Here is a 20,115-nt window from a genome sequence, read left to right as displayed (position 1 = left end):
ATGCACAAATGGTAATAAAGTCAACGAGTAAAGTTTATAGTACAATAATGCTTGCCCAGGATTTTGAAAATGTGTTTCAACTCTTAGAACTTCTTGCTGACCCCTACAAGTACCTTCCAAGCAGAATTTTTGAATTAAGAGCTATTATATAACTAGGAATTTTTTCTACAGAGATGGGGTTTTACAAAAAAATCAAAGGTTTAAATTGTCAAAATACAAAAAAAAAGAAAACCCTCCTTTACCCTCTTGTTCTTAATTCTTGGTTAACCTTAATTCTGGGTTAAGCCTAGAATAGCTAACTAACTTCCTAAAACATTAACAAAATCACAGAAACCAAATCACAAAACCACACAGAAGTGTGGCTAGGTTAATCATAACGAAATATACTAAAATACTGGCACATACGCAGGGAGGGGGCTTCGGGCCCGCCCCCCCCCCCTGAAATTTTGTGAAATGTATAATTTCCCAATGGTTTTTTGGGATTTCTAGCAAAAATGGGACATTGATTAAGAATCTAGATACATGAGTGAAGCCTTTTTTGGGGGATTTTACAGCATGTAATTATCCGGTCAAGTCACTGCCCAATTATTAATCCATTTTCTGTCTAACTTTTTCCCCTCTTTGAAGTAATTAGCGATTGTACTGTTATTTTTTTTTTTTTGTAAAGAGAGTTTGCTTTCCACAGCAAAATAGAATTATCCTTGATATTAGGGCGTTTATCCCCCCTTTTCAGGATAAAGTACAGCTATTAATGAATAAATTTTGGAAACTATCATTTTTCATTAAAATCTACGTTTTTGCAATAGAAGAGCTACCCCCCACAGCACCCATATTGCACTGTTAACCCTAAAATTTCCCTTTCAGTGGGATATAATAGATCAATCACTGGTTCTAAATCGCTATGAACATAACCTGAGCCTAAAACGTACTTTTGAGGCTTCAGTCTTCTTCCCTCCATCCGCTACAATACTACAGATTAAAGCTAATCTGTATTTTCCTTGCTTTTTGCATTACTAAATGCAAAATACTTGCTTTTTTATACTTGCTTTTTGCATTACTAAATAAAAAAAAAGTGCTACTTTATATCTGCTGTTTCGAAGGTTTTGGCCCCCCCCCCAAAAAAAAAAAAATTCCTGCGTACGTGCCTGCTAAAATATAATGAAAATATAGTATTTTAGTAACAAAATTATGGAAACAGCAACGGATAATTATGGAAAGCATGCCATCCAGGACCCATTATATCAAATACCTAGCCTAATCACCTCAACACACCAAATGTTTAAACAAAATATACCTGCATAGATACCATTTATCTCGCTCATGCTAAGCTGATCATCTCCGAGTGGACACAGAAAAACAGTTTCATTACAGATCAAGAACAATGTTGTCACTACAACACATACCAAGAAATGAGTAGAAAGCAGGAAGGTCAGAATAATTTTATTACTTATTAAGGCCTTTAAATGAGGCTAAATAATAATAATCGCGTGGATTAGTAATCACTGCTTATGCTCTTTTAAAAAAGAATTTCTTATTTTTCTCTGTTCTGTAAGTAGAATCAGGAAGATTTTTGCAAAATTATTGTCAATCCCTAGGGGGGAGGGAGGAGTCTTAAGCCAAGGTATACCAAAAAGAAGAAAAAACAACACCTGGGTCAGAAACCTAAAGAGTGTACACACTGCTTATGACACAAGTTAAAATAAAAAGCTTACCTTGACGTTACTTGTCGAATGCAGTGTATCATAAAGGACTTCACCAGTGGACCAGTTTTTAAGCCGTATTCCTTTATTATTAGCATGCTGCTTCATTTTGTACGTCCTTCCCGCACTGATAGTGTTTTGTCTGCTAAAAAGAAAGGAAGTCATAAAGCAAAAAAAAAACATTGACCTGGAAAGAAAACCAAATTATAGAAAATACGAACACTGTCAAGGTCAATAAGAAATAAAAATCTTCTCGCACAAATTGCTTCAATTTTACGCAAGATTCCGGTAATGATTAAGATAAAATGATGCTATAGAATTTCAATTATTAAACATAGAAGTGCCATATGGGTTTATACAATTTAAAATATTGGTCATTTTGAAACAAAACATATATATAAAGCATGACAAAAATCTACAAATAAAGAACATCGTTTCAGATGTAGGTTCCGCTCACGAGCGTATCCAGAGAGTTATTTAGTAGGCGATTGATATATCAAAGGGTGGGGGGGGGAGGTAAATTACAATATATAAATTATCCACGCATTCTTTCTTTAATTCAAATATTAATTAAATCCAGATCTCTAGATTTACTTAAAGTCGACACGACCTTTCCCTACTTCGTCAAAAATCTGCGAAATATAGACCATGAGAGATCCTTTCTCCTCCATGATTGATCCAAAGAATTCCCAGCAAAAAAAGGTAAAACATAACGAGTCCCAAGACCATACCAAAAAGAAATGCTAGCAAATTCCTGAATCAACAAGCAATAAACTGACAAATCTCCAAATCTGATTAATCTTGGAGGAAAAGGGGTCTCTTTAGTGCATTTTCTAAAAAACCTCAATAAAAACTTACACAGCTAATAGTGTTGTGTAGAAAGATTGCAGCAAAATGGCCTATTTGCCTGAAAAACTGAAATTCTCCCTTCACCAAGCAACTAAATAACCATTGCAAGAAAATATTGCTTCTACTGGGACCTAAGCTAAGGATGTACTTCTGCCAAGTACTGACATACAAAGCTTGTTTTCAGTTTGTTCCGTATTAAACTAGTTTTTATTTATTTCTGGTTTTCCGCGGGGAGAAGCAGGATCGCTAATCATCAACTGTGTGCAACCATGGCAGTATTAGTTTTCTTGCGAAATTTTGTCCAGACAAGCTTTGCCCTTTAAAAAAAAATAACCAAACTTCAACCATTTTAACATTTTTTACAGCGCAACTTTAGGTAAAAGAAAGTCCTACCGGTTTCTGTGTGCTATCTCTATGCAACCCAATCTCCAGAAAAACTTTTTTTTCTATGACTAAAATTTCTGCTTTGAATGTTAAAAGTTCAATATTCAGTTTTGTTCTACTCGAAACTTTTTGCATAGAGATGAGAGATTAAGTATGCTATGACTGTTATAATTTTTTTTTAATAAACCCGACTGAACTGAACTTAACTGAAACCGCTTTTAAAGAAAATATTTCTTTTAATTTTTGAAAACCTTGATTTCCAAGGAAAGGTCTTGAAAAAAGGTAAGTTGCTTAAAATATTATAACTTAGTAGCTTCATTTGTCAACTATCTGAAAATGGCTTTGAATTAATTTGTGTTTGTTAATCAGTTTATGAAAGGAGAATATGTTAATCATCCAAAGAGACAAAACATTAAATCAATATTTTACCCAAGTCTGTGAAAAAGATTTAGCTAACTACATTATCATTAGCAGGTATAAGCCAATTTGAATTTCTTCAAACAGAGGGCCAAGATAGCCAGTGGTGTCAATGAAGGAGGGGAGAGATTCCAACTGGATTTTGTAGACAACGTTTTTTATTTTTGTTCAAAATTAAACCATGAATACCCACCTCCTTCTAGATTTTGAAAATTAAATTTATTGCGTTTTCATTGAAAAGAACTGATAAAAAGTTTGCATCCTCCCCCTTCATTTCCATGGCTATGAGAGGACGTAAATGTATACACTAAAAGCAGTTTTAGCCAGATCCTGATTATTCTTAAATATTACTAATGAAAGGAATTGAATTATCCAAACACTTTTATTGTACCTTCCGCTTAAAGAACTAATTAAAAAGTAATTTTAGCAAGATATATTACTTATAAATGAAACTGATACCTGTGCACGACTATACAAGTTTCAACATCAATGAAAAAATATAAGAAATCAAACTTACATTCAGATGTCTACTTAAGTCAAAACTCAAGACTAAACTGAAATAAATTTTATGGAATCCTTTTTTATATCACAATGGAAAGAAAGAAGACACCTAGAAATGGACCAAGAATAACCAGAAAAAAGTGTCGACTCATCCTGACAAATGATTTCAAAATGTTGCAAATAAGAAAAGGTTAGTAACGTCAAGTGCTGCGTGGACAGTAAGAATGACTCTGCGAAATGAAAATGCTTGTCATTCTGATTTTTTAATTTTGTACAATCAAATGAGTCAGCAACTTTAAATACTGTATGTGCAAGTCATACTCTACTAATATGACAAAAGTACTGACTTACATAGATAACATCAATTGCATGAAGTCAAAAATTTCCCTATTATATGAGACTAATTTTGCCATACAGACGGCCAAAAATAAAAACGAACTATGGAGGCTACGTATTTCAGGAACGGTGGAGATGCCACACCTTGCCGAAATTAGAACCTAGGGACAATTTGTACTTTGTATGATAGGAGTGGATGGTCTTCCTCCAAATGCCCTCTTCTCTCAGTAGCACTTTCAGCCTATGATAAAACAGTACCAATTTCAGTTTGTAACCACTTAACGACTCTTGGGTACACTTCTTAGTTATTTAACGTTAATCGTTTAAAATCTTTAAGATGGCAGTATGACTCATTGAAATCAGAAACCTTAAAAGTAAATATTTCACAAGTAGCGTTTGATTTCCAAGAAAATGACCTTATAGATATTTATGAATTTCCTATTTATAAGGAGCCTGGTGGCTAAGTTATGTTTTATAAGGAAATCTGAAGCTTATATTGACCAATAAATCTCATAAATAATGTAAGAGAAATCGAGAGCATATTTTAAAAATGACAATTTTTCCTGAATCTGAGTTACGCATGCATTTTCAATTGGCAATATTCGCGTACTAAAAGTTAATCCCTCCAGCCCATTCCCCATACCAAATTGCCCACTCTTTCTGACTTTACAGAAATTTGAAATACTTTCGAATCACGACCAATCAGGGATTGCATAGGAGGGATCCAAAATGATTAAATATTATTTAAATAAGCCTCAAATTACTGAAATCAGAACCCCCGAAGGGCATATTTCAAAGCATATATTTGCTGTCAAGCCTCAGGCAGCTGGATGCTGTAGTGATTTATTAGCAGTAATATTAGTTTTAGAAGCCATTAAGATTGAAGTTTATATTACAAGATCTGGGCAAATTTTGACATATAATGGTTAACCACGTTTATAATCACAGTCTTGAGAGAAAAGTTTTAATGGCAACAAATATGAGGCTAATATTGCAATAAAGAACACCATACTCAAAACAGACGAAGTAAATATTACGCAAATAAGGCTTAATTCACAATAGAAACCCATTATCAGCAAACGCTAATAATTATTAATACAATAATGTTTGATTCTCAATGAAGTTTGCCTTCTGAAGTCGTTTGTAGCATATTTGAGGTTAATATTGAAATACTGAGGTTCAAAATCTTGGCAAATGTAGAAAAATAGAAGTACTTTTACCACCGTTTTATTACTAAATTTCAATTTCTAATCAACATTATTTGCTTATGTTATTAAAATTTATTAGAAGGGTGTCAATTCCCAAGATTATAGGAGAGGGGCAAAAGGTTTTCAAAATTTGGAGATTCAATTCCCAAAATTATAGGAGAGGGGCAAAAGGTTTTCAAAATTCAACAAAAATATCAAAAACGTTTTTTTTTTTCAATGAACATATGAGACACGAGATAAGAGCTCATATGGCACTTGTGATGAAGTCAGAAGAGCCAAGTGCTCATATGGTATGAGCTCTAGCAAAATTCTAAGAATCAATAGATTGCTTCAAAAGGAAAATCAGAGGCTTAATGCCGGTCGGGATTTAAAATAAGACCTCTGAGTCACGAGGTCCTTCTAAATATCAAAACTCATTAAGATCCGATCACCATCTCGTAAGTTAAAAATACCTCAATTTTTCTAATTTTTACTCTCCCTTCAGCCCCCCAGATGGTCGAATCGGGAAAAACGACTTTATCAAGTCAATTTGTGCAGCTCCCTGACACTCCTACCAACTTTCATTGTCCTAGCACGTCCAGAAGCACCGAACTCGCCAAAGCACTGAACCCCACCACCTAACTCCCCAAAGAAAACGGATCCAGTTCGGTTACGTCAATCACATATCTACAACATTTATAAGCGTTTTCAAAGATTTCCGGTTTCCCCTTCCAAATCCCCCTAATGTCAACAGATCTGATCGGAATTTGAAATAAGAGCTCTGAGACATGAGTTCCTTCGAAATATCAAATTTCGTTAAGATCTGGTCACCTGTTCTTAAGTTAAAAATACCTCAATTTTTCAGATTAACAACCCCCAGCTCCCTCAAAGAGAACGGATCCGTGCTAATTATGTCAATCTTGTATTTATAACTTGTGCTTATTCTTCCCATCAAGTTTCATCCCAATCTCTCCGCTCTAAGCGTTTTCCAAGATTTCTGTTTCCCCCCCCCCTCTAACCCAATGTCCCCGGATCCGATTTAAATTGAAAATGGAGCATCTGAGACATGAGATTCTTTTATATATCAAGTTTCATTAAGATCCGATCACCCACTCGTAAGATACCTCAATTTTCACCTTTTCCAAGAATTCCTGTTTCCCACTCTAACTCTCTTCAATGTAACCGGATCTGGTAGAGATCTAAATGAGTGTTCTAAAGCACAACATCCTTCTAGATATCAAATTTAAATTTGTAATCAAAATTAATTTGATATTTGAAGATATCAAATAAAAAAAATTTCTAATTTTCCAGAATTAACCACCCCCCCCCCCTATTCCCTCAAAGAGAGCGGATCCGTTCAGGTTATATCAATCACGTATCTAGGACTTATGCTCATCATCCCCATCAATTTTCATCCCGATCCCTCCACTCTAAGCCTTTACCAAGATTTTAGGTCCCCCCCCCCAAACGTCACCGGGTCCGGTCGGGATTTAAAATAAGAGCTTCAAGACACACTATCCTTCTAAACATCAAATTTCATTAAGATCGAATCACTCCTTTGTGAGTTAAAAATACCTCATTTTTCTAATTTTTCAAAATTAACCAGTCTTTTTCAGAAATCACTTGGTTAATACCAAGTGCCATAAAAAAGTATTTTTCAAAACCTAGGTGGGCAAAAATGTACAGGAGGAGACAAACACCCCTGTCTTCGCCAATACTGTGAATCACTTACCATTACCACCATTAATATACACAAAAACCCACTCAATTAAAATAATTTTGTAAAAAATCTTATGTAAAAAATATTGAGAGGAGTAATTCGAATAAAAGTTTCAGTTTTACAGCCCTTTTCAAGTAATAAAGAAGATTGCACCACAGCAAAGTGCAATTGTCTGTCTCTTTTAGTCTTTAAATAAATAAACAAACGAGTTTTTTTTAACAAAGAACAAGGTATTGTCTTGAGCAGAGCAAAAAAAAAAAACTAACGGAAGTTATAACAAAGAATGGATTAAAAGTTGAAAGAAACAGATATCAGATTGAACAAAAACTAAAACAACCCAAAGATAAAACTTGTATTCTACTCAAACTCAAAACGAACACTAGATATATGAGCTGGGAAGTCATCCCCTTTGTACCCCAATTACAGTTAAAAAAACATATATTAAAGTTAAAAGAAAAATATATTCGACTTACAAAAAAAACAAAACCAAAAATGAACTTATCATGTAACAAAAATACAGCTGATATTCAAATCAAACTCAAAAAGAACAGAAATTACTAGATATTTGAACTGTAGAGTTGTCCTGCTTGTATCCCAGTTATAGCACAAGTGTCATTCATGCATTACTGAAAGTAATTAATAGATATATACTTGAAGCAATTTTAAAGCAAAAGCACAATACAAAATAATAAGGCATGAATGTTTTGTCAAATAAAAACTCAAGAATGTATCCAGAGTGAAGGGTTTACCACTTTTCAACTCATAGACCCCATCCCCCCTTGCCCAAAGTTTAAATTCTACAAACAAAAAAGAAAAAAAATGCAAATAAACAAATTTCAATGCATTTTGTAAAGTCTTTTTGCAACTCCCCTGAAATAAAACAACCAAAACAAAGCATCCAGGATGAAGAATGTTATCAGGCTTTGGCCCCCTCCCTTGCCCAAAGGTTCAATTCAACTTATAAAAAGCTACAAAATACATATAGATAAATTTTGATGCATTTTTGTGAGGTCTTTTGTAAACATCCATCCCCAAAATTATGCCCCCTCCTCTGAAGAACTCTAGATATGGCCCTATTAAAATTAACCTGTTCAAAATACATAGTGTTTTCAATGGAATACAGTTTAGAAAATTTGAAAACAAAAGAAAAGTGAAAGAAAGCAGTTTTTTTATATTGAATAAATCCTAGATGTCATTCTGTTTTTTTATGTTAAAACAAACAAAAACAAATCATTTTTTAAATTAATTATTAAGTAAAACTATAATAATTGAAAACCAAGAACAATCAAGTCACACAAAAGAAATATACATGTTGAAACAAGGTTTTATATCTAAATTATTCTAGTTTGTTCTATTTCATTTAAAAAAATAGATCAATGGTGCCTAAGTTACACTTCGAAAATTAATAGTTTTAATTTTTGAACAAATCCATTTTATACTTTGAAGTGAAGTTTTGCAGTGATACTTCTATTTTGCTCCTTTATGAATTTTGATGCTTTTTCAATATTTTGATGATACAAGTGATATCTGACTTCAATAATATGGAAAGATCATTACCAGGTCTCTTTGTATCAGTACCTGTTTACCTTTTTCTCAGCAGGGGTTGAGACAGATGTATGCAAGGACCTTGAAACTCCCTTAATAGCACATAGAAATAGTTTTATATATACAGTAGTTCATTTGTTTTTGCTCAATTAACAGGACCCCGTCCCCTCCAATAAAAAAAAAGATCTTAGTGCAAGGGCCTGAATTGAGCCTTATCCTGGCCTGGCAGAATTTAAACATACCAAAAAGAAATGTTTACTAATTTCCAGAAGTCCTTAATTAATTTTTTTGGTGGGGAGGGAGGGGGGTAGAATATCAGCTTTACAAGCAGTATTTTGGAGGTGACTCTCATTTCTCATGCTCTTAGAGTTGTACCCTAATTCTGAATGATCCCAGGTCAAATAAGAATACATAGCTTTATTTTTAGCAGATCTAAGATATACATTTGGTCAATCTATTATTCAGACTTCAGACTTTTTTATAAAGCATACATTTCACAAGAAACCCTGACTTAATAACCATTCCATTTGATTTCCTGAATTCCAAGAACATGTCCTAGTTTTCTTTCACCTTGGATTGTTGAATCATATTAATAATTATGTTTTGTGTAGAAGCCAATTTTAACATTCAACAAAATGGATAAACACAAAGAAAGAAAATATAAAGATAATTAACAAAACAAAGGTGATTTTTGCCAGAGAAACAAAGCAGATATTTTGACAAGGAAGTCCTCAGTACTCAAAAAATATATACAAATATTTCTCCTTTGTCTTTATTCCATTTTTATTGAACATCATGCAGAGCCAGTGTAGTGTGAGAAGAACAGAAGGGGGCAAGCTCATACTGAGACTTCTGGAAAAGGGGGTTCCAAAAGTGGGTTTCCGGAAGGGATCACCAGCAGGTAACTCGACTCAATCAAAAGGCACAAAAAGAGATAGAAGTAACCAATCAAAACTCTTGGTCAAGGAGGTGGTAAATAACCCAGGAGAGAGATACTTAGCTCTGGCCCTGGGAGACATTCTACTACTACTACTACTAATAACTCACTGCAGCACCAAGCCGCCTGAGGCCAACACAGCTACGCACGCTCCTCCTCCAACCTAATCTATTTAAAGCCTCCCTCTTTACACCCTCCCAGGAAGTTCCCATTTCCTTTAAATCTTTATTTATGACATCCTCCCAACCCAGACAAGGACGACCTGCTTTCTGTGTATCCCCAGACGGCTGGCCAAAAAGGACAATCTTTGGTAATCTGTAATCCTTCATCCATAGAACGTAGCCTAGCCATCTCAACCTTTCTTTCATTATGGCCCCAGAAAGCAGGATTGAACCACACTTTTCGTACAACCTACTGTTTGAAATACGGTCAGTCAGCCGGGTACCCTGAACAATCCGTAGGCAATTTCTCTGGAAAACATCTAGTAAATTTTCATCTGCTTTTCGGAGTGCCGATGCTTCAGAGTCATATTTGACCACTGTCATCACTGTAGCTTCCAATATTCTAATCTTGGTTTGTAGGCTTATCTTTCTATTCTTCCAAACTTTTTTTAACTGTGAAAAAAAAACCCTGAGCTTTAGCTATTCTACTTTTAACATCTTCACTGCTCCCACCATCTTTACTAATAATACTACCAAGGTAAGTGAAGCTCCCAACCTGATCAATCTTTTTGTTACCTAATGTCACCTGTTCATCTTCACTTATTCCTAGCCTTAGTCACTTAGTCTTCTTAACATTAATTTTCAAGCCTATTTTAGCACCCTCAACTCGTAAAACCTCTAAAAGTTCATTCATTTTGCTCACACTTTCATCTAATATGCTTAAATCATCAGCATAATCTAAGTCCAGGAGCGTTCTTCCTCCCCATTTGATTCCATGGTCTCCAATTGCCTTTCCTGTGCTCCTTAAGACGAAGTCCATCAAAATGATCCATATAAAGGGGGATAGAACACAACCCTGCTTAACTCCTGATTTAATACAAAACCAGTTGCTAACCTCATTTCCTACCTTAGCCGCAGTAGTATTATTCTTGTACATAGCGCAGATCACTTTAATGTATTTTTCTGGTATACCATATAATGATAAGACCTTTGTTAACGCTTTTCTATCAACAGAATCAAAAGCTTGCTCATAATTGATAAAACTAAGGACCAAAGGTGTTTGATAACAAAGGGACTTCTCAATTATTAACCTAAGAGTGAAAACATGGTCAACACATCTTCTACCTTTTCTAAAACCGCATTGTTCTTCCCTTAAAACTTTGTCTACAGCACGTCTCAGTCTAAAAAGTATCATATTACTCAGTAATTTGCTACCTATAGAGACCAGACTAATGCCTCAATAATTTACGACACTCACTCTTGTCACCTTTCTTATACAGTGGTTTAATTAAGGTTTCCCTAAAATCATTCGGTTCTTCCCTTTTTCAAAAATCATGTTTATAATCTTCAATAGCTTATTCCTAACCTCAGAGCCACCATATTTAAGGAACTCAATAATCATACTATCAGCACCTGGGGCCTTATTATTTTTTAATCCTTCTAGTACTGTTGCTAATTCTTCCTCACTAAACAAATCTTCCTTCACATCCAAGGTATCACAAACTTTTTCATTTTCATCTATATCTTTTCCTGCAACTGTATCTTGGTTTAGCAAATTCTTAAAATGTTCCACCCATCTTTCTTTAACTTTTTCCTTATCACTAATTGTGGCCCCATTTCTATCCTTAACTGGGACTAGTCCGGATTGGCTACTCCCTTTCAATTTATTAACAAGCCAGTATAATATTTTACTATTATGCCGTCTAGCAGCATCTTCCAGATCCTCAGCAATTTTATCCATCGCCTCCATTTCAAAATCTCCTTAGTTCATATTTTAATGCTTTCTCCACTTTCTTTACATTCCTTTTGTTTTCATACAACCTATCACTCAGATAATTCTTATACAAACCCCTTCTACTCTCTATTAAACCTAAAGCTTTTTCACTAATATTCCTAGTTGCTGTCTTAGCACTCTTCCCTAGGACACCATCAGCAACTTCACAAATTGTTTTTCTGAAATTATTCCATCCATCTTCCACATTGTCAAATTTTAAACCCTCAAGTTTAGCACTCAACTGTTCCTGGAATTTTTTTCTCAAATTTTCATCCTGAAGTCTACCAGCATCATAACTTTTCTGGGAGGGAGTTACCCTTCCGAAATTTCAGCTTTAAATTAACCTTAGACACTACTAGATGGTGATCTTTACTTTTAACATCAATAATGGCACTCCTATACACCCTAGTATCTTGTATTGATCCTGCTAGTCTTCTGTTTACAATAACATAATCAATAAGCGTTTGCTGTCTTACCATCACATGAATACCATGTTAACTTATGGGCCATTTTGTGACCAAACACTGTATTGGTTATAACTAGGTTGTTATACCTACAAAATTGCAAAAGCCTATAGCCATTACTGTTTTCTTTTCCTACACCAAATTTACCTAGGCTAGGATACCATCTATCCCTATTTCTACCAGCCTGGGCATTAAAATCTCCTAGCAAAAACACCATATTTCTACCTGGTACCCTGTCTATTTGCTCCTGTAACTGTAAGTAAAATTCATCTGAGTCACTAGTATCTCCATCAGTTGGTTCAATGGGGGCATATACTACTATAACTGATACCCTAAACTTTTTAGTCATAAAATGAGCAATTAGAATTCTATTATTAATACCTTCCCAGCCTAAACAAGACTTAGCAGCTTCCTTATTCATCATGAGCCCTACTCCCTGTCTATGTACCCCATCCTTCCTGCCTGAGTAAACAAATTCTATGTTAGGTGGCTTGAAATGAATTTCATTTTTCAAGGAAAAAACTGGCCCAAGAAAGACTCATATTAAAGAGGGGAAAATCACAAACATGTGGCAACTGATGCAGATCTGATTTGGAAAATAGAAGGGTGGGACTACTGTTTCCTGGTTGAGGGGACATACACTGTTAAAACCTTTTAAAGGGGGCTGAAGAGTCTCCCCCCAGAAGAACAAAGTAGGATATTCAAAAAAGAAAAATATTGTCAGCAAATATGCCAAGAGGACCAGAATATTGGCAGATTAGACTTAGGACTTCCTACACCAGTACACACATATGGTGGTGACAATGCATCTCCAGCATCTTTTACCAAAGCTCATCAAGGGATGTTCTTGAGTGCTGCATCTTTTTCTAGGCATTGTCCAAGTGTAACCTTCTGTCACCCCCACTGTTAAACACCTGGAGGACAACAAACATCATGAGGCATACAATTTCTGCTCACTCTAACCCTGTTTCCCAAATACCACCACCAACTGCTTATGAGTTTATCAATAATGAGTGGCTGTTTAGTCTTCTCTCTAATGAATAAGTTGGTACCAAGAATATGTTTAAGACAATTATTTTCAGAACTCTGGATCTCTTTCTCTAGCTGTCTTGTCAGTGCCCAGCTTTTAGAACCATAAATTAGTACTGACAGGACATTACTACTGGAGAACCTCAATTTCAGCTTCAAAGAGAAAGTGGCACTTCTCTAAACATTTCTTAACTTGTCAAAGGAGCTTCCTGCATATGCAATACATGTGGCACTTTCATGCTTGGGGCTTCCATTAGCATCATTTTGAAGCAGCCTCCTATAATCTTGGGCAGGTTCTGGCAGAGACAAAGATATAGCCTATATATGATTGACATAGAAGCCATATACAATTACCAGAACAGTCAAGGGAAATCCCAGAGGAACAGAACTGCATCTCCATTATGAGATAAGTACCACTTCAAAGGCAGGCATTTATTATTCCAAAATGTATATATTTGGAAATTTTCCAAGTACTGTTCAAAAGATGTAGTTATCATAATTCTGAAAAACCTAATTGGTCATAGACATTTAGCGTTTTGTTTAGCTTATATGCCACATGATGAAGAAGAACCACCAGGTAAGATAACAGAACAGAAGCAACATAAGGGTATGAGAAAACTATTAACATCATTAACCACTACATTCACAGCTCACAACCCTTTGTAAAATACACCTCCCAATGTTAAAAAACAACTCCAGGTGCTTACTTCCTTTTTGAATTAAAATCAACTTGATGGAAGTGTATGAAAATCTAGAGCCATTGTTAAATAGAGTAAAACCCAGACAGATGGTCTTGAGAGTGGCATAGCTGGAATAACTTTTTTAAGGTTGTATAAGAATGATAGACTGGGATATCAAACATACACACTTATTTAAGATTTTTTATCTTGTTCAGAAGGGAGGGTGTTCCAAAAAAAAGTATTTTTCCAAAACCTAGGTGGGCAAAAATGTACAGGAGGAGACAAACCCCCCTGTCTTCGCCAATACTGTGAATCACTTGGAATTCTTGGAAAAAGAATTCTTGGAAAAAGTGAAAATTGAGGTATCTTACGAGTGGGTGATCGGATCTTAATGAAACTTGATATATAAAAGAATCTTGCGTCTCAGATGCTCCATTTTCAATTTGAATCGGATCCGGGGACATAGGGTTGGAGGGGGGAAAACAGAAATCTTGGAAAACGCTTAGAGTGGAGAGATTGGGATGAAACTTGATGGGAAGAATAAGCACAAGTTATAAATACAAGATTGACATAATTAGCACGGATCTGTTCTCTTTGAGGGAGCTGGGGGTTGTTAATCTGGAAAAATCAAAAAATTGAGGTATTTTTAACTTAAGATCGGGTGACCAGATCTTAACGAAATTTGATATTTCGAAGGAACTCATGTCTCAGAGCTCTTATTTTAAGTTCCGATCAGATCTGTTGACATTAGGGGGAAACCGGAAACCGGAGCATGAGAAATGAGAGTCACCTCCAAAATACTGCTTGTAAAGCTGATATTTTACCCCCCTTCCTCCCCCACAAAAAAAAATAATTAAGGACTTCTGGAAATTAGTAAACATTTCTTTTTGGTATGTTTAAATTCTGCCAGGCCAGGATAAGGCTCAATTCAGGCCCTTGCACTAAGATCCTTTTTTATTGGAGGGGAGGGGGTCCTGTTAGTTGAGCAAAAACAATTGAACTACTGTATATATAAACTATTTCTATGTGGTATTGAGGGAGTTTCAAGGTCCTTGCATACATCTGTCTCAACCCCTACTGAGAAAAAGGTAAACAGGTACTCATACAAAAAGACCTGCTAATGATCTTGCCGTATTATTGAAGTTAGATATCACTTGTATCATCAAAATATTGAAAAAGCATCCAAATTCATAAACGAGCAAAATAGAAGTATCATGGCAAAACTTCACTTCAAAAAATAAAATGGATTTGTTTAAAAATTAAAACTATTAATATTCGAAGTGTAACTTAGGCACCATTGATCTATTTGTTTAAATGAAATAGAACAAACTAGAAGAATTTAGATATAAAACTTTGTTTCAACATGTATATTTCTTTTGTGTGACTTGATTGTTCTTGGTTTTCAATAATTATAGTTTTACTTAATAATTAATTTAAAAATTGATTTGTTTTTGTTTGTTTTAACATGAAAAACAGAATGACATCTTGGATTTGTACAAGATAAAAAAAATTGATTTCTTTCACTTTTCTTTTGTTTTCAAATTTTCTAAACTGTATTTCATTGAAAACACTATGTATTTTGAACAGGTTAATTTTAATAAGGCCATATCTAGAGTTTATCAGAGGAGGGGGCATAATTTTGGGGATGGATGTTTACAAAAGGCCTTACAAAAATGCATCAAAATTTATCTATATGTATTTTGTAGCTTTTTATTAGTAGAATTGAACCTTTGGGCAAGGGGGATTCCCCAAAATTATGCCCCCTCCTCTGAAGAACTCTAGATATGGCCCTATTAAAATTAACCTGTTCAAAATACATAGTGTTTTCAATGGAATACAGTTTAGAAAATTTGAAAACAAAAGAAAAGTGAAAGAAAGCAGTTTTTTTATATTGAATAAATCCTAGATGTCATTCTGTTTTTTATGTTAAAACAAACAAAAACAAATCAATTTTTTAATTTATTATTAAGTAAAACTATAATAATTGAAAACCAAGAACAATCAAGTCACACAAAAGAAATATACATGTTGAAACAAGGTTTTATATCTAAATTCTTCTAGTTTGTTCTATTTCATTTAAACAAATAGATCAATGGTGCCTAAGTTACACTTCGAAAATTAATAGTTTTAATTTTTGAACAAATCCATTTTATACTTTGAAGTGAAGTTTTGCAGTGATACTTCTATTTTGCTCTTTTATGAATTTTGATGCTTTTTCAATATTTTGATGATACAAGTGATATCTGACTTCAATAATATGGAAAGATCATTAGCAGGTCTCTTTGTACGAGTACCTGTTTACCTTTATCTCAGCAGGGGTTGAGACAGATGTATGCAAGGACCTTGAAACTCCCTCAATAGCACATAAAAATAGTTTTATATATACAGTAGTTCATTTGTTTTTGCTCAATTAACAGGACCCCCTCCCCTCCAATAAAAAAAAAAAATCTTAGTGCAAGGGCCTGGATTGAGCCTTATCCTGGCCTGGCAGAATTTAAACATACCAAAAAGAAATGTTTACTAATTTCCAGAAGTCCTTAATTATTTTTTTTTGGTGGGGGAGGGAGGGGGGTAGAATATCAGCTTTACAAGCAGTATTTTGGAGGTAACTCTCATTTCTCATGCTCTCAGAGTTGTACCCTAAGTCTGAATGATCCAAGGTCAAATAAGAATGCATAGCTTTATTTTAACCAGATCTAAGATACATTTGGTCAATCTATTATTCAGACTTCAGACTTTTTTATAAAGCATACATTTCACAAGAAACCCAGACTTAATAACCATCCCATTTGATTTCCTGAATTCCAAGAACATGTCCTAGTTTTCTTTCACCTTGGATTGTTGAATCATATTAATAATTATGTTTTATGTAGAAGCCAATTTTAACATTCAACAAAACGAAACACAAAGAAAGAAAATATAAAGATAATTAACAAAACAAAAGTGATTTTCACCAGAGAAACAAAGCAGATATTTTGACAAGGATGTCCTCAGTACTCAAAACATATATACAAATATTTCTTCTTTGTCTTTATTCCATTTTTATTGAACATCATGCAGAGCCAGTGTAGTATGAGAAGAACAGAAGGGGGCAAGCTCATACTGAGACTTCTGGAAAAGGGGGTCCCAAAAGTGGGTTTCTGGAAGGGATCACCAGCAGGTAACTCGACTCAATCAAAAGGCACAAAAAGAGATAGAAGTAACCAATCAAAAAATCTTGGTCAAGGAGGTGGAAAATAACCCAGGAGAGAGACACTTAGCTCTAGCCCTGGGAGACATTCTACTACTACTACTACTAATCACTCACTGGAGCACCAAGCCGCCTGAGGCCAACACAGCTACACACGCTCCTCCTCCAACCTAATCTATTTAAAGCCTCCCTCTTTACACCCTCCCAGGAAGTTCCCATTTCCTTTAAATCTTTATTTATGACATCCTCCCAACCCAGACAAGGGCGACCTGCTTTCTGTGTAGCCCCAGACGGTTGGCCAAAAAGGACAATCTTTGGTAATCTGTCATCCTTCATCCATAGAACATGGCCTAGCCATCTCAACCTTTCTTTCATTATGGCCCCAGAAAGCGGGATTGAACCACACTCTTCGTACAACCTACTGTTTGAAATATGGTAAGTCAGTCGGGTACCCAGAACAATCCGTAGGCTATTTCTCTGAAAAACATATAGTAAATTTTCATCTGCTTTTTGGAGTGCCCATGCTTCAGAGCCATATTTGACCACTGTCATCACTGTAGCTTCCGATATTCTAATCTTGGTTTGTAGGCTTATCTTTCTATTCTTCCAAACTTTTTTTAACTGTGAAAAAACACCCTGAGCTTTAGCTATTCTACTTTTAACATCTTCACTGCTCCCACCATCTTTACTAATAATACTACCAAGGTAACTGAAGCTCCCAACCTGATCAATCATTTCGTTACCTAATGTCACCTGTTCATCTTCACTTATTCCTAGCCTTAGTGACTTAGTCTTCTTAACATTGATTTTCAAGCCTATTTTAGCACCCTGAACTCGTAAAACCTCTAAAAGTTCATTCATTTTGCTCACACTTTCATCTAATATGCTTAAATCATCAGCATAATCTAAGTCCAGGAGCGTTCTTCCTCCCCATTTGATTCCATGGTCTCCAATTGCCTTTCCTGTGCTCCTTAAGACAAAGTCCATCAAAATGATCCATATAAAGGGGGATAGAACACAACCCTGCTTAACTCCTGATTTAATACAAAACCAGTTGCTAACCTCATTTCCTACCTTAGCTGCAGCAATATTATTCTCATACATAGCACAGATCACTTTAATGTATTTTTCTGGTATACCATATAATGATAAGACCTTTGTTAACGCTCTTCTATCAACAGAATCGAAAGCTTGCTCATAATTGATAAAACTAAGGACCAAAAGTGTTTGATAACAAAGGGACTTCTCAATTATTAACCTAAGAGTGAAAACATGGTAGACACATCTTCTACCTTTTCTAAAACCGCATTGTTCTTCCCTTAAAACTTTGTCTACAGCATGTCTCAGTCTAAAAAGTATCATATTACTCAGTAATTTGCTACCTACAGAGACCAGACTAATGCCTTGATAATTATGACACTCACTCTTGTCACCTTTCTTATACAGTGGTTTAATTAAGGTTTTCCTAAAATCATTGGGTACTTCCCCTTTTTCAAAAATCATGTTCATAATCTTCAGTAGCTTATTCCTAACCTCAGAGCCACCATATTTAAGGAACTCATTAATCATACTATCAGCACCTGGGGCCTTATTATTTTTTAATCCTTCTAGTACTGTTGCTAATTCTTCCTCACTAAACTAATCTTCCTTCACATCCAAGGTATCACAAACTTTTTCATTTTCATCTATATCTTTTCCTGCAACTGTATCTTGGTTTAGCACATTCTCAAAATGTTCCACCCATCTTTCTTTAACTTTTTCCTTATCACTAATTGTGGCCCCATTTCTATCTTTAACTGCGACTAGTCCAGATTGGCTACTCCCTTTCAATTTATTAACATGCCAGTATAATATTTTACTATTATGCTATCTAGCCGCATCTTCCAGATCCTCAGCAATTTTATCCATCGCCTCCATTTCACATCTCCTTAGTTCATATTTTAATGCTTTCTCCACTTTCTTTACATTCCTTTTGTTTTCATACGACCTATCACTCAGATAATTCTTATACAAACCCCTTCTACTCTCTATTAAACCTAAAGCTTTTTCACTAATATTCCTAGTTTCTGTCTTAGCACTCTTCCCTAGGACACCATCAGCAACTTCACAAATTGTTTTTCTGAAATTATTCCATCCATCTTCCACATTGTCAAATTTTAAACCCTCAAGTTTAGTACTCAACTGTTCCTGGAATTTTTTTCTCAAATTTTCATCCTGAAGTCTACCAACATCACAACTTTCTGGGAGGGAGTTACCCTTCTGAAATTTCAGCTTTAAATTAACCTTAGACACTACAAGATGGTGATCTTTACTTTTAACATCAATAACAGCACTCCTATACACCCTAGTATCTTGTATTGATCCTGCTAGTCTTCTGTTTACAATAACATAATCAATAAGGTTTGCTGTCTTACCATCACATGAATACCATGTCAACTTATGGGCCATTTTGTGACCAAACACTGTATTGGTTATAACTAGGTTGTTATACCTACAAAATTGCAAAAGCCTATAGCCATTACTGTTTTCTTTTCCTACACCAAATTTACCTAGGCTAGGATACCATCTATCCCTATTTCTACCAGCCTGGGCATTAAAATCTCCTAGCAAAAACACCATATTTCTACCTGGTACCCTGTCTATTTGCTCCTGTAACTGTAGGTAAAATTCATCTGAGTCACTAGTATCTCCATCAGTTGGTTCAATGGGGGCATATACTACTATAACTGATACCCTAAGCTTTTTAGTCATAAAATGAGCAATTAGTATTCTATTATTAATACCTTCCTAGCCTAAACAAGACTTAGCAGCTTCCTTATTCATCATGAGCCCTACTCCCTGTCTATGTACCCCATCCTTCCTGCCTGAGTAAACAAATTCTATGTCAGGTGGCTTGTTGGTGGCTTGAAATGAATTTCATTTTTCAAGGAAAAAACTGGCCCAAGAAAGACTCATATTAAAGAGGGAAAAATCACAAACATGTGGCAACTGATGCAGATCTGATTTGGAAAATAGAAGGGTGGGACTACTGTTTCCTGGTTGAGGGGACATACACTGTTAAAACCTTTTAAAGGGGGCTGAAGAGTCTCCCCCCAGAAGAACAAAGTAGGATATTCAAAAAAGAAAAATATTTCATAATATTGTCAGCAAATATGCCAAGAGGACCAGAATATTGGCAGATTAGACTTAAGACTTCCTACACCAGTACACACATATGGTGGTGACAATGCATCTCCAGCAT

At 35.1% G+C, this 20,115-nt stretch overlaps 1 protein-coding gene across 4 annotated transcripts in view; it reads right to left on the bottom strand.

The window, feature by feature from the left end:
* LOC136035390 (nitric oxide synthase 1-like) overlaps positions 1-20,115 on the bottom strand; it is a 31,914-nt gene that overhangs the window by 10,656 nt on the left and 1,143 nt on the right. Inside the window, exons 1-2 of one of the 4 annotated variants that reach the window (XM_065717165.1) lie at positions 3,868-3,964; positions 1,713-1,845 (exon numbers count right to left, since the gene is read on the bottom strand). In XM_065717165.1, the coding sequence (XP_065573237.1) occupies positions 1,713-1,808 (96 nt within the window). In that variant the 5' untranslated portion in view covers positions 1,809-1,845; positions 3,868-3,964. Of the gene's footprint in view, positions 1-1,712; positions 1,846-3,867; positions 3,965-20,115 lie in introns of those variants that run through there. The other 3 variants (XM_065717167.1, XM_065717166.1, XM_065717168.1) reach the window with 3 other exon arrangements.

The sequence above is a fragment of the Artemia franciscana genome, chromosome 14, assembly GCF_032884065.1.
Source record: "Artemia franciscana chromosome 14, ASM3288406v1, whole genome shotgun sequence".
NCBI classification, from domain to species: Eukaryota; Metazoa; Arthropoda; class Branchiopoda; order Anostraca; family Artemiidae; genus Artemia; species Artemia franciscana.
Note: the sequence above shows the minus strand (reverse complement) of the source record. Positions and strands in the feature narration are given on the sequence as shown.